Source organism: Salvelinus namaycush, chromosome 35, assembly GCF_016432855.1.
Source record: "Salvelinus namaycush isolate Seneca chromosome 35, SaNama_1.0, whole genome shotgun sequence".
Lineage (NCBI taxonomy): Eukaryota > Metazoa > Chordata > Actinopteri > Salmoniformes > Salmonidae > Salvelinus > Salvelinus namaycush.
This window is the reverse complement of record NC_052341.1, coordinates 5,560,549-5,577,786: the sequence shown is the minus strand read 5'-3', so window position 1 is coordinate 5,577,786 and position 17,238 is coordinate 5,560,549. Positions and strand designations below refer to the sequence as shown.

The window sequence follows — 17,238 nt, the reverse complement described above, 5'->3', positions numbered from 1 at the left end:
ACACGCATTCTACTGCAGTTAGGAACTAGGAACACGCATTCTACTGCAGTTAGGAACTAGGAACACACATTCTACTGCAGTTAGGAACTAGGAACACACATTCTACTGCAGTTAGGAACTAGGAACACGCATTCTACTGCAGTTAGGAACTAGGAACACGCATTCTACTGCAGTTAGGAACACGCATTCTACTGCAGTTAGGAACACGCATTCTACTGCAGTTAGGAACACGCATTCTACTGCAGTTAGGAACACGCATTCTACTGCAGTTAGGAACACGCATTCTACTGCAGTTAGGAACTAGGAACACGCATTCTACTGCAGTTAGGAACTAGGAACACGCATTCTACTGCAGTTAGGAACTAGGAACACACATTCTACTGCAGTTAGGAACTAGGAACACACATTCTACTGCAGTTAGGAACTAGGAACACACATTCTACTGCAGTTAGGAACTAGGAACACGCATTCTACTGCAGTTAGGAACTAGGAACACGCATTCTACTGCAGTTAGGAACTAGGAACACGCATTTCGCTGCATTGGCTATAACTAACATATGCTCAACTGTGTATGTGACCAATCAACTTTGATTTATGGTAAAAATGAAGTTATGGGTTGCGTCCCTGGGTCCTGGTCAAAAGTTAAGTGTGCAAAGGATTCACTGCCGCTACCTCGCTCTCCAACCAAGGTGCATGAATTGCAAACTGAAGCAGAAAACAGACGCAACTCTCAGGGTTATTTACATGTTTGGTTGTATTTTTAAACAAGTTTCCTTTATTTAGTTCCGTTATCCTCCAAGAAGTTGCACGATCTCATCTACTTCACAAGTCAAAGGAAATGAACTGCTATACTGCTTTTAAATGTGCAGGGAGAAAGGAAATTGGGACACAAAGTATTTTATTCAGGTAATAAACAAGACTCAATAAGAAAAGGGGTTTACATTCGAGTAGAAACAGGAAATTGAAATTCACAAAATTAAAACTTGAGGTTAGCTGTTCTGGCTGTCAATCAAGCTGCTGGGCCAAGAGAAGTACCTCAGTAGCCAATGATGAACCACCCAGCAGACCAACAGAGGGCAGTCTCACATCAGCAGGAATAAACACCAGGATGACATCTGAAATGGAACCCTATTCCCTGTATAGTGCACTACTTTAGAGTGCCATTTCAGACGCAGCCAGATCCTGTTCAGTAGAGGGGGGGGGGGGGGGGGGGGATGAAGAAAACGTTTTATAACTGAGTGAAAAGGTAGGCACTACCTGAACTTGTACAATAAGTGTGTTTTCCTGTTTCCAAACGGTTTTGTTATGGTATACTAAACATGACCCCGGGCAGTTACTTCAAGACTACAGAGCTCGTAATGACAGTTGGATGATCCTCAATACTTCCCGGCTTAAAACGGTTAAATATAAAACCTTCATATCTGAACCGTGATGGGGTTCTACATGAGACTGCAGAAAATATAAAAAAGGACGGACACGTTCCAGACAGTTTACATTGCAGTGGTTGAATACTTACCAAGGTGTTGGGAGACGGCAACACATGAGATTCTTATCATTCAACTCCCAGGTCTGCACAAAAATCAAGTAACCCCGCAATGTGTCTGACAATGCACACAGCGATAAAACAACAGAGAATTTCAAAAATGTTGATACTGAAAAGACACTGGACAGAAGGAGGGGGAAGATACCGGGCGAACAATATTACAACAGATTAATGGCTGAGAGAAAAATAAATCTGAGAACAGTTTACACTTTTAAATTGGTTAACACAGAATTGGTTGGCTTCCTACCGCCACCTGGTGGCTATATGTTGTAAATGCAGCCTAAGGACATTAACCCTTTAGTAATCTGTACCACGTTGAAGGCACAGAGACAGTCAGACCACTCCTCCCCCCCTCTGCATCCTAAATAGCACACTATTACCTATATAGTGCACTGCTTTAGATCAGATCAACAGTACTGCACGACAAAACGAATAAGGTGCCATTTCAGGACCACTTGTGTCTTCTTCTACACCATAAAAAAAGCCTTTAGGTTTAACACATTGACTTATGAACTAAAATTATAGGAAGCCAGCTGTCAGCTGTCGGTAGTTCAGTTGATGATGTTTCGGCTCAATCAGGTTGGGGGGGGGGGGGGGGGGGGGGTCAAGCGGCAGGATGAAGAGGGGTGATGATGATGACGATGACCAGGTTCTCAGTCGCTGTCGAACCTGATGGAGTTGACGGACTGGGAGATGGCTCCTCCACGGTAGCTTCCCCTCTTCTTCTTGGTCTTCTCGTGGCGGAAGGACTTCCCCTTGGTGAAGCGGAGCACGTCATTGGCCCTCTGGCCCCAGTCTCCATTTGCCCCGCGCTGAGGTGAGCAGAGAGAGACAGTCAAAACACGTCTAGCACCAGAATGACATGATCCCAACCCTGGACCAACACAATACCGACATATATATATTGTAGTTCTTTTACTTAAGATGACAACGCAGTACCTCTAAGTATCCCGTGTCCAAAATAATAGCATATAAAATGCTAATTCTCTAACCATCAATAAGGCTGAGTGGGCGGGGAGCCAAATATTCATAAGCGTGTCTTGACTGACAGGTTCTGACCGACTCCCAGAACTGTGTGTCCGTTGGGTCATCCATAAGATCAAGCAACACAAATATACTTTCTAGAAGAACCCTGAAACGAGGAGATATACATGTTTCAAGCATTCAGTGATTCTCTGCATTAATATACGACTTTAGAACAGCTTCATCTGACCCAAGGACCATTGTTCTAACAACCAAGATGGCGACAGCTAAATAAAACCACTAGGGCATCCCGACTGGACCAGTGGTGTAAGACAGTGTTCGCTGTGCCACTAGAGACTCTGGGTTCTAGTCCAGGCTCTGTGCCCCTAGAGACTCTGGGTTCTAGTCCAGGCTCTGTGCCATTAGAGACTCTGGGTTCTAGTCCAGGCTCTGTGCCACTAGAGACTCTGGGTTCTAGTCCAGGCTCTGTGCCACTAGAGACTCTGGGTTCTAGTCCAGGCTCTGTGCCACTAGAGACTCTGGGTTCTAGCCCAGGCTCTGTGCCACTAGAGACTCTGGGTTCTAGCCCAGGCTCTGTGCCACTAGAGACTCTGGGTTCTAGCCCAGGCTCTGTGCCACTAGAGACTCTGGGTTCTAGCCCAGGCTCTGTGCCACTAGAGACTCTGGGTTCTAGCCCAGGCTCTGTGCCACTAGAGACTCTGGGTTCTAGCCCAGGCTCTGTGCCACTAGAGACTCTGGGTTCTAGCCCAGGCTCTGTGCCACTAGAGACTCTGGGTTCTAGCCCAGGCTCTGTGCCACTAGAGACTCTGGGTTCTAGCCCAGGCTCTGTGCCACTAGAGAGACTCTGGGTTCTAGTCCAGGCTCTGTGCCACTAGAGAGACTCTGGGTTCTAGTCCAGGCTCTGTGCCACTAGAGAGACTCTGGGTTCTAGTCCAGGCTCTGTGCCACTAGAGAGACTCTGGGTTCTAGTCCAGGCTCTGTGCCACTAGAGAGACTCTGGGTTCTAGTCCAGGCTCTGTGCCACTAGAGAGACTCTGGGTTCTAGTCCAGGCTCTGTGCCACTAGAGAGACTCTGGGTTCTAGTCCAGGCTCTGTGCCACTAGAGAGACTCTGGGTTCTAGTCCAGGCTCTGTGCCACTAGAGAGACTCTGGGTTCTAGTCCAGGCTCTGTGCCCCTAGAGACTCTGGGTTCTAGTCCAGGCTCTGTGCCCCTAGAGACTCTGGGTTCTAGTCCAGGCTCTGTGCCCCTAGAGACTCTGGGTTCTAGTCCAGGCTCTGTGCCCCTAGAGACTCTGGGTTCTAGTCCAGGCTCTGTGCCCCTAGAGACTCTGGGTTCTAGTCCAGGCTCTGTGCCCCTAGAGACTCTGGGTTCTAGTCCAGGCTCTGTGCCCCTAGAGACTCTGGGTTCTAGTCCAGGCTCTGTGCCCCTAGAGACTCTGGGTTCTAGTCCAGGCTGTGCCACTAGAGAGACTCTGGGTTCTAGTCCAGGCTGTGCCACTAGAGAGACTCTGGGTTCTAGTCCAGGCTGTGCCACTAGAGACTCTGGGTTCTAGTCCAGGCTCTGTGCCACTAGAGACTCTGGGTTCTAGTCCAGGCCCTGTGCCACTAGAGACTCTGGGTTCTAGTCCAGGCCCTGTGCCACTAGAGACTCTGGGTTCTAGTCCAGGCCCTGTGCCACTAGAGACTCTGGGTTCTAGTCCAGGCCCTGTGCCACTAGAGACTCTGGGTTCTAGTCCAGGCCCTGTGCCACTAGAGACTCTGGGTTCTAGTCCAGGCTCTGTGCCACTAGAGACTCTGGGTTCTAGTCCAGGCTCTGTGCCACTAGAGACTCTGGGTTCTAGTCCAGGCTCTGTGCCACTAGAGACTCTGGGTTCTAGTCCAGGCTCTGTGCCACTAGAGACTCTGGGTTCTAGTCCAGGCTCTGTGCCACTAGAGACTCTGGGTTCTAGTCCAGGCTCTGTGCCACTAGAGACTCTGGGTTCTAGTCCAGGCCCTGTGCCACTAGAGACTCTGGGTTCTAGTCCAGGCCCTGTGCCACTAGAGACTCTGGGTTCTAGTCCAGGCCCTGTGCCACTAGAGACTCTGGGTTCTAGTCCAGGCTCTGTGCCACTAGAGACTCTGGGTTCTAGTCCAGGCTCTGTGCCACTAGAGACTCTGGGTTCTAGTCCAGGCTCTGTGCCACTAGAGACTCTGGGTTCTAGTCCAGGCTCTGTGCCACTAGAGACTCTGGGTTCTAGTCCAGGCTCTGTGCCACTAGAGACTCTGGGTTCTAGTCCAGGCTCTGTGCCACTAGAGACTCTGGGTTCTAGTCCAGGCTCTGTGCCACTAGAGACTCTGGGTTCTAGTCCAGGCTCTGTGCCACTAGAGACTCTGGGTTCTAGTCCAGGCTCTGTGCCACTAGAGACTCTGGGTTCTAGTCCAGGCTCTGTGCCACTAGAGACTCTGGGTTCTAGTCCAGGCTCTGTGCCACTAGAGACTCTGGGTTCTAGTCCAGGCTCTGTGCCACTAGAGACTCTGGGTTCTAGTCCAGGCTCTGTGCCACTAGAGACTCTGGGTTCTAGTCCAGGCTCTGTGCCACTAGAGACTCTGGGTTCTAGTCCAGGCCCTGTGCCACTAGAGACTCTGGGTTCTAGTCCAGGCCCTGTGCCACTAGAGACTCTGGGTTCTAGTCCAGGCCCTGTGCCACTAGAGACTCTGGGTTCTAGTCCAGGCCCTGTGCCACTAGAGACTCTGGGTTCTAGTCCAGGCCCTGTGCCACTAGAGACTCTGGGTTCTAGTCCAGGCCCTGTGCCACTAGAGACTCTGGGTTCTAGTCCAGGCCCTGTGCCACTAGAGACTCTGGGTTCTAGTCCAGGCTCTGTGCCACTAGAGACTCTGGGTTCTAGTCCAGGCTCTGTGCCACTAGAGACTCTGGGTTCTAGTCCAGGCTCTGTGCCACTAGAGACTCTGGGTTCTAGTCCAGGCTCTGTGCCACTAGAGACTCTGGGTTCTAGTCCAGGCTCTGTGCCACTAGAGACTCTGGGTTCTAGTCCAGGCTCTGTGCCACTAGAGACTCTGGGTTCTAGTCCAGGCTCTGTGCCACTAGAGACTCTGGGTTCTAGTCCAGGCTCTGTGCCACTAGAGACTCTGGGTTCTAGTCCAGGCTCTGTGCCACTAGAGACTCTGGGTTCTAGTCCAGGCTCTGTGCCACTAGAGACTCTGGGTTCTAGTCCAGGCTCTGTGCCACTAGAGACTCTGGGTTCTAGTCCAGGCTCTGTGCCACTAGAGACTCTGGGTTCTAGTCCAGGCTCTGTGCCACTAGAGACTCTGGGTTCTAGTCCAGGCTCTGTGCCACTAGAGACTCTGGGTTCTAGTCCAGGCTCTGTACCACTAGAGACTCTGGGTTCTAGTCCAGGCTCTGTGCCACTAGAGACTCTGGGTTCTAGTCCAGGCTCTGTGCCACTAGAGACTCTGGGTTCTAGTCCAGGCTCTGTGCCACTAGAGACTCTGGGTTCTAGTCCAGGCTCTGTGCCACTAGAGACTCTGGGTTCTAGTCCAGGCTCTGTGCCACTAGAGACTCTGGGTTCTAGTCCAGGCTCTGTGCCACTAGAGACTCTGGGTTCTAGTCCAGGCTCTGTGCCACTAGAGACTCTGGGTTCTAGTCCAGGCTCTGTGCCACTAGAGACTCTGGGTTCTAGTCCAGGCTCTGTGCCACTAGAGACTCTGGGTTCTAGTCCAGACTCTGTGCCACTAGAGACTCTGGGTTCTAGTCCAGGCTCAGTGCCATTAGAGACTCACGGTCTCCAGGTGTATGGTGTTTCCTCCGACACATTGGTGCGGCTGGCTTCCGGATTAAGTGGGCATTGTGTCAAGAAGCAGTGCGGCTTGGTTGGGTGTTTCGGAGGACGGCACGGCTCTCAACCTTCGCCTCTACTGAGTCCGTACGGGAGTTGCAGCGATGGGACAAGACTAACTACCAATTGGATACCACGAAATTGGGGAGAAAAAGCAAACACGGCAGAGGAGCGTAGACACGGCAGAGGGACAGGGGAGCGTAGACACGGCAGAGGGACAGGGGAGCGTAGACACGGCAGAGGGACAGGGGAGCGTAGACACGGCAGAGGGACAGGGGAGCGTAGACACGGCAGAGGGACAGGGGAGCGTAGACACGGCAGAGGGACAGGGGAGCGTAGACACGGCAGAGGGACAGAGGAGCGTAGACACGGCAGAGGGACAGAAGAGCGTAGACACGGCAGAGGGACAGAGGAGCGTAGACACGGCAGAGGGACAGAGGAGCGTAGACACGGCAGAGGGACATGGGAGCGTAGACACGGCAGAGGGACATGGGAGCGTAGACACGGCAGAGGGACAGGGGAGCGTAGACACGGCAGAGGGACAGAGGAGCGTAGACACGGCAGAGGGACAGAGGAGCGTAGACACGGCAGAGGGACAGAGGAGCGTAGACACGGCAGAGGGACAGAGGAGCGTAGACACGGCAGAGGGACAGAGGAGCGTAGACACGGCAGAGGGACAGAGGAGCGTAGACACGGCAGAGGGACAGAGGGGCGTAGACACGGCAGAGGGACAGGGGAGCGTAGACACGGCAGAGGGACAGGGGAGCGTAGACACGGCAGAGGGACAGGGGAGCGTAGACACGGCAGAGGGACAGAGGAGCGTAGACACGGCAGAGGGACAGAGGAGCGTAGACACGGCAGAGGGACAGAGGAGCGTAGACACGGTAGAGGGACAGGGGAGCGTAGACACGGCAGAGGGACAGAGGAGCGTAGACACGGCAGAGGGACAGAGGAGCGTAGACACGGCAGAGGGACAGGGGAGCGTAGACACGGCAGAGGGACAGGGGAGTGTAGCAGAGGGACAGGGGAGCGTAGACACGGCAGAGGGACAGGGGAGCGTAGACACGGCAGAGGGACAGGGGAGCGTAGACACGGCAGAGGGACAGGGGAGCGTAGACACGGCAGAGGGACAGAGGAGTGTAGCAGAGGGACAGGGGAGCGTAGACACGGCAGAGGGACAGGGGAGGGTAGACACGGCAGAGGGACAAAGGAGGGTAGACACGGCCGAGGGACAGGGGAGTGTAGACACGGCAGAGGGACAGAGGAGGGTAGACACGGCAGAGGGACAGGGGAGCGTAGACACGGCAGAGGGACAGGGGAGCGTAGACACGGCAGAGGGACAGGGGAGGGTAGACACGGCAGAGGGACAGGGGAGTGTAGACACGGCAGAGGGACAGGGGAGTGTAGACACGGCAGAGGGACAGGGGACACGGCAGAGGGACAGGGGAGCGTAGACACGGCAGAGGGACAGGGGAGCGTAGACACGGCAGAGGGACAGAGGAGCGTAGACACGGCAGAGGGACAGAGGAGCGTAGACACGGCAGAGGGACAGAGGAGCGTAGACACGGCAGAGGGACAGAGGAGCGTAGACACGGCAGAGGGACAGAGGGGCGTAGACACGGCAGAGGGACAGAGGGGCGTAGACACGGCAGAGGGACAGAGGGGCGTAGACACGGCAGAGGGACAGGGGAGCGTAGACACGGCAGAGGGACAGGGGAGCGTAGACACGGCAGAGGGACAGAGGAGCGTAGACACGGCAGAGGGACAGAGGAGCGTAGACACGGCAGAGGGACAGAGGAGCGTAGACACGGCAGAGGGACAGGGGAGCGTAGACACGGCAGAGGGACAGAGGAGCGTAGACACGGCAGAGGGACAGAGGGGCGTAGACACGGCAGAGGGACAGGGGAGCGTAGACACGGCAGAGGGACAGGGGAGCGTAGACACGGCAGAGGGACAGGGGAGTGTAGTAGAGGGACAGGGGAGTGTAGTAGAGGGACAGGGGAGTGTAGCAGAGGGACAGGGGAGTGTAGCAGAGGGACAGGGGAGTGTAGCAGAGGGACAGGGGAGTGTAGCAGAGGGACAGGGGAGTGTAGCAGAGGGACAGGGGAGTGTAGCAGAGGGACAGGGGAGTGTAGCAGAGGGACAGGGGAGTGTAGCAGAGGGACAGGGGAGTGTAGCAGAGGGACAGGGGAGTGTAGCAGAGGGACAGGGGAGTGTAGCAGAGGGACAGAGGAGTGTAGCAGAGGGACAGGGGAGTGTAGCAGAGGGACAGGGGAGTGTAGCAGAGGGACAGGGGAGTGTAGCAGAGGGACAGGGGAGTGTAGCAGAGGGACAGGGGAGTGTAGCAGAGGGACAGGGGAGTGTAGCAGAGGGACAGGGGAGTGTAGCAGAGGGACAGGGGAGTGTAGCAGAGGGACAGAGGAGCGTGTAGATAAACTCACCTTGGCATCGAAGGAGTTGTCCGCCAGACGGTTGTCCACCTCAATGTCCTCCTCTACTATTCTACGGAAAGGTACATTGATCTTTAGACGAGGGACACACAGACCGTGAGACACAGACGGTCACAGAGAGAATGAGGGGTTTAGTTCAGTTCGCATCTGATAACGCTCCACAGCCGTTAGTACCACAATGCACCTCTGTTCTGTATACAGCCTTCTAAACTGACACTCAACACATATATATTCATTCAGAAATGGGCCCCGACATTGATTATATATATATATATAGTGCTACAGATCCAGAATCATTGTTAGGACACATTTCTGAATACTGAGACTTACGCCATCATAACAAATACATTGAACCAAAAACCCAGCAGCCAGTCAGCAGCCAGCCAGCCACCTAGCCACCCAGCCAGCCAGCCACCCAGGAGCCAGCCAGCCAGCCACCCAGCAGCCAGCCAGCCAGCCACCCAGGAGCCAGCCAGCCAGCCACCCAGCAGCCAGCCAGCCAGCCACCCAGCAGCCAGCCAGCCAGCCACCCAGCAGCCAGCCAGCAGCCACCCAGGAGCCAGCCAGCCAGCAGCCAGCCAGCAGCCACCCAGCCAGCCACCCAGGAGCCACCCAGCAGCCAGCCAGCCAGCCAGCCAGCAACCAGCCACCCAGCAGCCAGCCAGCCAGCCAGCCAGCCAGCCAGCCAGCCACCCAGCAGCCACCCAGCAGCCAGCCAGCCAGCCACCAGCCAGCCAGCCACCCAGCAGCCAGCCAGCCAGCAGCCACCCAGCCAGCCACCCAGCAGCCAGCCAGCCAGCCAGCCAGCAGCCAGCCACCCAGCAGCCAGCCAACCAGCCACCCAGCCAGCCAGCCAGCCACCAGCCAGCCAATCCCAGCTCTGAACCCAGCCAGTCTGACGAGGTCTCACCTTCTTAGAGACTTTGGGGAAAGTCTGTGGTGATGGTACTACTTTCTTGTTTTTAGGAGTCGTTACTTCCTCTTCCTCGCTCTCAGAAGACGAGTCTTCTCCATCCCTCTTTCTCTTGTTGTTTACCGTGCCTGTGGAGGGAGAGAAGACGGGGGGGACATTGAGAAAACTGTCCTTGTAAATAATCTACCTTGGTTTCTAAAATAATTCAACCCTTAGTGAGGATGACATGAGAAGGAATTCTGAAATATTTACTGATTTGCCCATTTAAAAGGAGAAAACTAGAAAGCCCAAGCAGGACACAAAAACCCAGGACACTGGTGAGCTACTGCGACACAAATTGGTAAATTTTACCCCTCTTGGTAAGTGACTTCAAAATATATTTCCCTTGACCTTGTAAACTGACACTCAACACAACTATACTAAAAACTCACAAGACATTGATAGTAGGGCTGGGAATTGCCAGGGACTTCACAATACGATATTATCACCATACTTAGGTGCTGATACGATATGTATTGGGATTCTCACAATTCTACAGTTGAAGTCGGAAGTTTACATACACCTTATCCAAATACATTTAAACGCAGTTTTTCACAATTCCTGACATTTAATCCTAGTAACAATTCCCTGTCTTAGGTCAGTTAGGATCCCCACTTTATTTTAAGAATGTGAAATGTCAGAATAATAGTAGAGAGAATGATTTATTTCAGCTTTTATTTCTTTCATCACATTTCCAGTGGGTCAGAAGTTTACATGCACTTAATTAGTATTTGGTAGCATTGCCTTTAAATTGTTTAACTTGGGTCAAACGTTTCGGACAGCCTTCCACAAGCTTCCCACAATAAGTTGGGTGAATTTTGGCCCATTCCTCCTGACAGAGCTGGTGTAACTGAGTCGGGTTTGTAGGCCTCCTTGCTCGCACACGCTTTTTCAGTTCTGCCCACAAATGTTCTATGGGATTGAGGTCAGGGCTTCGTGATGGCCACTCCAATACCTTGACTTTGTTGTCCTTAAGCCCTTTTGCCACAACTTTGGAAGTATGCTTGGGGCCATTGTCCATTTGGAAGACCCATTTGTGACCAAGCTTTAACTTCCGGACTGATGTCTTGAGATGTTGCTTCAATATATCCACATAATTTTAATTCCTCATGATGCCATCTATATTGTGAAGTGCGCCAGTCCCTCCAGCAAAGCACCCCCACAACATGATGCTGCCACCCCTGTGCTTCAGTTGGGATGGTGTTCTTCAGCTTGCAAGCCTCCCCCTTTTTCCTCCAAACATAACGATGGTCATTATGGCCAAACAGTTCTATTTCATCAGACCAGAGGACATTTCTTCAAAAAGTACGATATTTGGGGCCTCCCGGGTGGCGCAGTGGTCTAGGGCACTGCATCGCAGTGCTAGCTGCGCCACCAGAGTCTCTGGGTTCGCGCCCAGGCTCTGTCGCAGCCGGCCGCGACCGGGAGGTCCGTGGGGTGACGCACAATTGGGCTAGCGTCGTCCGGGTTAGGGAGGGTTTGGCCGGTAGGGATATCCTTGTCTCATCGCGCTCCAGCGACTCCTGTGGCGGACCGGGCGCAGTGCGCGCTAACCAAGGGGGCCAGGTGCACGGTGTTTCCTCCGACACATTGGTGCGGCTGGCTTCCGGGTTGGAGGCGCGCTGTGTTAAAGAAGCAGTGCGGCTTGGTTGGGTTGTGCTTCGGAGGACGCATGGCTTTCGACCTTCGTCTCTCCCGAGCCCGTACGGGAGTTGTAGCGATGAGACAAGAAAGTAATTACTAGCGATTGGATACCACGAAAATTGGGGAGAAAAGGGGATAAAAAAATAAAAAATAAAAAAAGTACGATCTTTGTCCCCATGCAAATCGTAGTCTGGCTTTTTTAATGGCGGTTTTGGAGCAGTGGCTTCTTCCTTGCTGAGCGGCCTTTCAGGTTATGTCAATATAGTACTCGTTTTACTGTGGATATAGATACTTTGTACCTGTTTCCTCCAGCATCTTCACAAGGTCCTTTGCTGTTGTTCTGGGATTGATTTGCACTTTTCGCACCAAAGTACGTTCATCTCTAGGAGACAGAACGCGTTTCCTTCCTGAGCGGTATGACGGCTGCGTGGTCCCATGGTGTTTATACTTGCGTACTATTGTTTGTACAGATGAACGTGGTATCTTCAGGCGTTTGGAAATTGCTCCCAAGGATGAACCAGACTTGTGGAGGTCTACAATTTTTGTCTTGGCTGATTTATTTAGGTTTTTCCATGATGTCACGCAAAGAGGCACTGAGTTTGAAGGTAGGCCTTGAAATACATCCACAGGTACACCTCCAATTGACTCAAATGATGTCAATTAGCCTATCAGAAGCTTCTAAAGCCATGACATCATTGTCTGGAATTTTCCAAGCTGTTTAAAGGCACAGTCAATTTAGTGTATGTAAACTTCTGACCCACTGGAATTGTGATACAGTGAATTATAAATGAAATAATCTGTCTGTAAACAATTGTTGGAAAAATGCCTTGTGTCATGCACAAAGTAGATGTCCTAACTGACTTGCCAAAACTATAGTCTGTTAACAAGAAATGTGTGGAGTGGTTGAAAAACGAATTTTAATGACTCCAACCTAAGTGTATGTAAACTTCCGACTTCAACTGCATGTGTACTGGGCTTCGATACTGTGATTTTATTGTGTTTCGATGTTCCAGACATGTTGTTCACTATAAGTCTTCTGCAGAGGGACAAGAGATCGCCGCCAGAAAACAAAGGTTAGTCGTGGAAATAAGTGTTGAAACAAATTGGCTCCCCATTTAAAAAGACGAACTATGAAGGGGATATAAACATGAGTTTTGCTGCAGGTACGGCTAACTAGCGCAAAAACAATATTACGATGTCAAAACGATACATCAAAATTAATATACCAATATGTAACTATCGATCCCCCCCCAATCACTAATTGATAAGTTATATTCTTTAAGAATCAATGGGTAAATATCATGAATTTAAATGACCATAGACCAGGTTCCAGACTGTACCTTCTAGAGTTCAAAGCTCACCGTTAGTGATGGGAGTGGCGACTGCTTTCGCCTCCTCTTCCTCAGAGCTACTGTCCTGGGACGATGAAGACTCGGCAGCCTTAGCCGGTGTCGTTGCCTTGGCAGCAGGGGTGGAGGCTTTAGGTGTAGCTGGCTTCCCATTGGTCAGAGCAGGCTTAGCAGGCGTCGTCTTGGTTTCCGTATCCGAGTCAGAACTATCGGAGGAGTCGGAGGTGGATTCTGCTGCCTTCTTAGTCGAGGCTGGGGTTGCTGCCTTCTTAGTCGAGGCTGGGGTAGCTGCCTTCTTAGTCGAGGCTGGGGTAGCTGCCTTCTTAGTCGAGGCTGGGGTAGCTGCCTTCTTAGTCGAGGCTGGGGTAGCTGCCTTCTTAGTCGAGGCTGGGGTAGCTGCCTTCTTAGTCGAGGCTGGGGTAGCTGCCTTCTTAGTCGAGGCTGGGGTAGCTGCCTTCTTAGTCGAGGCTGGGGTAGCTGCCTTCTTAGTCGAGGCTGGGGTAGCTGCTGCAAGGTTCAAGGTTAAATTGGTGATACGGAAACAAATGCAATGAAATGCTTACTAACAAGCAACCTCAAAATATAAAACAGATATGATACACAACAATAAATAGGCCTACACAGTACATATATCAAAATACATGTAGGCCTAGGTCACAGTGAAGTAACACCATGAGAGAAAGAGTCTGTCTTCTGAAGGCATCAGCTTCGGTCAGCGTCTAGCTGGCAAACTCGCTTAAAAAGACCCTCGCTTGTCCATATTGATACGCCGTAGACAGTATACACTTCCTCAAAGTAGTCAGAATTAATACAAGATAAAGCAAGAAATCTATCATTAATTTTGACGTTTATGAAAAAAGGAGTAGTCTCTCGATGAATGACAAACAGTTAAATGAAGAACTCCCTACTGTTGACCAATCAACGACGAAGGGGCGTAGACTAGAGATCTTCACGGAGCCACCTGTACCCAAAACCCAATCCGGGACCTGAGCAGGTCCGGATCCAGAAATCAAAATAATATCACAAGTCTAAGTCGGATCTGATTATCATGGGTAATGTCAATATGTAATTTCAACTGAATTATCCAGAAAGACTTGAATGCGACTGCTGCAGTAGAGAGAAATGGTATAATTTATACTGCTGCTCTTTTCACAAGTAGCACGTGTAGCTTGTTGTAGTTGGCCAATCATAAGGTCATCAAATCAGCAATAGGCTAGTCATAGCGCCTCAAAAGCCTCTGTGTGGCAAAAGTTAGGCTACACAGCACGACCCCTGCTAGAGCGTCACCTCTCTCTACCTCCTCTCCCTCACGCTTTAATAAAGTAGCTTCAAAATGTACTTTTCTGCTTCCCTCACCTGGATCGGATCCGACCAGGTCTATACGGAACGGTTTGAGCTGTCCTCGGGTCTGTATTTATTCATACATATCAGGTACGGGTGGGGACGTTGGAACGGGTCCAACTTTTTGGACCCGTGAAGGCTCTAGCGTAGACTTTGGCTACCTACTTCAGCTTGACTAGATGTCGGGGGGGGAAAAAAACTTGCCGAAGACCAAAACGTCACAAAATACGAACAAACTGACTCCTTTACCTTCTTCCTCATCACTAGAGCTGTCGTCACTGCTGCTGGACTCGGCAGCTTTGGCTGAAGCAGGAGTCTTGGCTGAAGCAGGAGTCTTGGCTGAAGCAGGAGTCTTGGCTGAAGCAGGAGTCTTGGCTGAAGCAGGAGTCTTGGCTGCGGCTGTAGGTTTGGTGGTCTTTTTGGCTGCAGCGACCTCGTCCTCTGAGTCCGAGCTGTCGCTGTCAGAATCGGAGGTGCTCTTGGCTGCGGCCTTGGTTGGGGCTAGTTTGTTCACCACGGGGGTGGCTGGTTTGGAGGCTGGTTTAGTAACAGGGGCTGGGGTAGCCTTCTTAGCTGGAGCCTCATCTTCAGATGAAGAGTCGGAGTCCGAGCTACTTTCTGCAGCAGCTGGTTTAACTACTGGGGTGGCTGGTTTGGAGGCTGGTTTAGTAACAGGGGCCGGGGTAGCCTTCTTAGCTGGAGCCTCATCTTCAGATGAAGAGTCGGAGTCCGAGCTGCTTTCTGCAGCAGCTGGTTTAACTACTGGGGTGGCGGGTTTGGAGGCTGGTTTAGTAACAGGGGCCGGGGTAGCCTTCTTAGCTGGAGCCTCATCTTCAGATGAAGAGTCGGAGTCCGAGCTGCTTTCTGCAGCAGCTGGTTTAACAACTGGGGTGGCTGGTTTGGAGGCTGGTTTAGTAACAGGGGCTGGGGTAGCCTTCTTAGCTGGAGCCTCATCTTCAGAAGAGTCGGAGTCCGAGCTACTTTCTGCAGCAGCTGGTTTAACAACTGGGGTGGCGGGTTTGGAGGCTGGTTTAGTAACAGGGGCCGGGGTAGCCTTCTTAGCTGGAGCCTCATCTTCAGAAGAGTCGGAGTCCGAGCTACTTTCTGCAGCAGCTGGTTTAACTACTGGGGTGGCGGGTTTGGAGGCTGGTTTAGTAACAGGGGCCGGGGTAGCCTTCTTAGCTGGAGCCTCATCTTCAGATGAAGAGTCGGAGTCTGAGCTGCTTTCTGCAGCAGCCTTGGCTGGGGCCTTGGGGGCTGCTGCAGGTTTCTTGGTAGCTGCAGCAGCCTTGGCTGGGGCCTTGGGGGCTGCTGCAGGTTTCTTGGTAGCTGCAGCAGCCTTGGCTGGGGCCTTGGGGGCTGCTGCAGGTTTCTTGGTAGCTCCAGCAGCCTTGGCTGGGGCCTCGTCCTCAGAGCTGCTGTCGGAGTCTACAGGACCGACAGAGGGGAACATGTCAGATTCAGTTAGTCTGTGGGTATGTCTGATATTACAAACCCAGACAAGTCAGTAATATAAAGCTTCCATTCACTGTGTTTCTCTAAATATAGATAACAAAAGAACAACGAAAAACAGCCAACAAAACCGTGGTTAAAGAACTCAATATTTTACATACAAGGTAAGTGACAACTTCCAGCTTAGTTTGGACTGCATCCACTATTTTAATGAAAAATGTCAGAGTACCATCTAAAAACAACAGGTGCAGGGTGAGAATAGAAGCAACATGGATGTCAGATCTGATAGTTCCCGTGTTTGTGGCGTCTATCTAGCCAACTACTAGCCCTGCGCAGGACCGCAGAGAAGCCCCGCGCAAGACCGCAGAGAAGCCCCGCGCAAGACCGCAGAGAAGCCCAGCGCAAGACCGCAGACGAGCCCTGCGCAAGACCGCAGACGAGCCCTGCGCAAGACCGCAGACGAGCCCTGCGCAAGACCGCAGAGAAGCCCTGCGCAAGACCGCAGAGAAGCCCTGCGCAAGACGACAGACAAGCCCTGCGCAGGACCGCAGACAAGCCCTGCGCAAGTCCGCAGACAAGCCCTGCGCAGGACCGCAGAGAGGTCCAAAAGGTGAGAATGATTAGCAACATACTGCATTGTTTAACGTTTTTGTAACATAAACAAGAAACAAGCCAAGCATGTTCTTCCCCGGGCTGAGTTCCAGATCTTTCTGTGTTGTCTTGCCAACTCATTGACGTGACAATGACACAGGAGTTAGCAAGATGGTACAAACAGATCTGGGACTCGGTCTTCTCTAGTAATCAGTTCTAAAAATGACTCAGTCCTATTTAGTCTATTTTACCTGAGCTTGACGAGTCGGCTTTCTTAGCAGGGGCAGCCTTGGCAGGAGTGGCCTTGGCAGGAGTGGCCTTGGCAGGAGTGGCCTTGGCAGGAGTGGCCTTGGCAGGAGTGGCCTTGGCAGGAGTGGCCTTGGCAACAGGCTTCTTAGCTTCTTTCTCATCTTCTGAGCTTGAGTCAGAGGAGGATTCTGCAGCCTTGCCTGGGGTCACCGTAGGAGTCGCCTTAGCTGGTGCCACTTTCACTGTCCCCTCTTCTTCATCCTCTGAGCTCGAGTCCGAGGAAGAATCTTCTGACGGGGCAGCCTTAGCCGGGGTAGCCTTAGCCGGGGTAGCCTTAGCCGGGGTAGCCTTAGCCGGGGTAGCCTTAGCTGCTGCCTTTTTTGCTTCTTCTTCATCTTCAGAGCTAGAGTCTAAGAGAGGAACAAGAGAAGAAATGAGACTGATGTTCACTTTCCTCCCGTTTCATTCCTTTTGCTTCCATTTAAGAGAAGTTCTGCAAAAAAACAACAAACAAAAAAACAAAATCGGTGTAATGAATACGCCCCGGGTATAACAAACTTGACGATGGTGTCTAGTTATTCAAACCAGATGTGGAAAACTGGCTGAAGATTTAGAAGTGGCTGTGTTTACCGTTGCTCTAGAACAGTTTCCCAACCTCTAACCTCAACAGTAGACCTGGACATGCACACCTGACTCAACTAATAATCATCAAGCCCTCAATGAGTTGGATCAGGTGCGTTTGTCCGGGACTACAACAAATGTGTGCTGTTGAGGGTACTGGAGGGCGGCTCTCGGGGGGTACTGGAGGGCGGCTCTCGGGGGGGGTACTGGAGGGCGGCTCTCGGGGGGG

The 17,238-nt window shown here is 52.0% G+C and overlaps 1 protein-coding gene across 3 annotated transcripts in view; it reads right to left on the bottom strand.

Moving 5' to 3' along the window:
• Positions 1 to 742: 742 nt before the first annotated feature.
• The window catches only part of LOC120029918 (nucleolar and coiled-body phosphoprotein 1-like), a 34,823-nt gene continuing 18,327 nt past the window's right edge, over positions 743 to 17,238 (bottom strand). The window contains exons 10-15 of one of the 3 annotated variants that reach the window (XM_038975227.1): positions 16,391 to 16,798; positions 14,346 to 15,524; positions 12,768 to 13,262; positions 9,721 to 9,851; positions 8,802 to 8,882; positions 743 to 2,355 (exon numbers count right to left, since the gene is read on the bottom strand). In XM_038975227.1, coding sequence (XP_038831155.1) covers positions 2,197 to 2,355; positions 8,802 to 8,882; positions 9,721 to 9,851; positions 12,768 to 13,262; positions 14,346 to 15,524; positions 16,391 to 16,798 — 2,453 coding nt within the window. In that variant the 3' untranslated portion in view covers positions 743 to 2,196. The remainder of the gene's footprint in view (positions 2,356 to 8,801; positions 8,883 to 9,720; positions 9,852 to 12,767; positions 13,263 to 14,345; positions 15,525 to 16,390; positions 16,799 to 17,238) is intronic. The other 2 variants (XM_038975228.1, XR_005473609.1) reach the window with 2 other exon arrangements.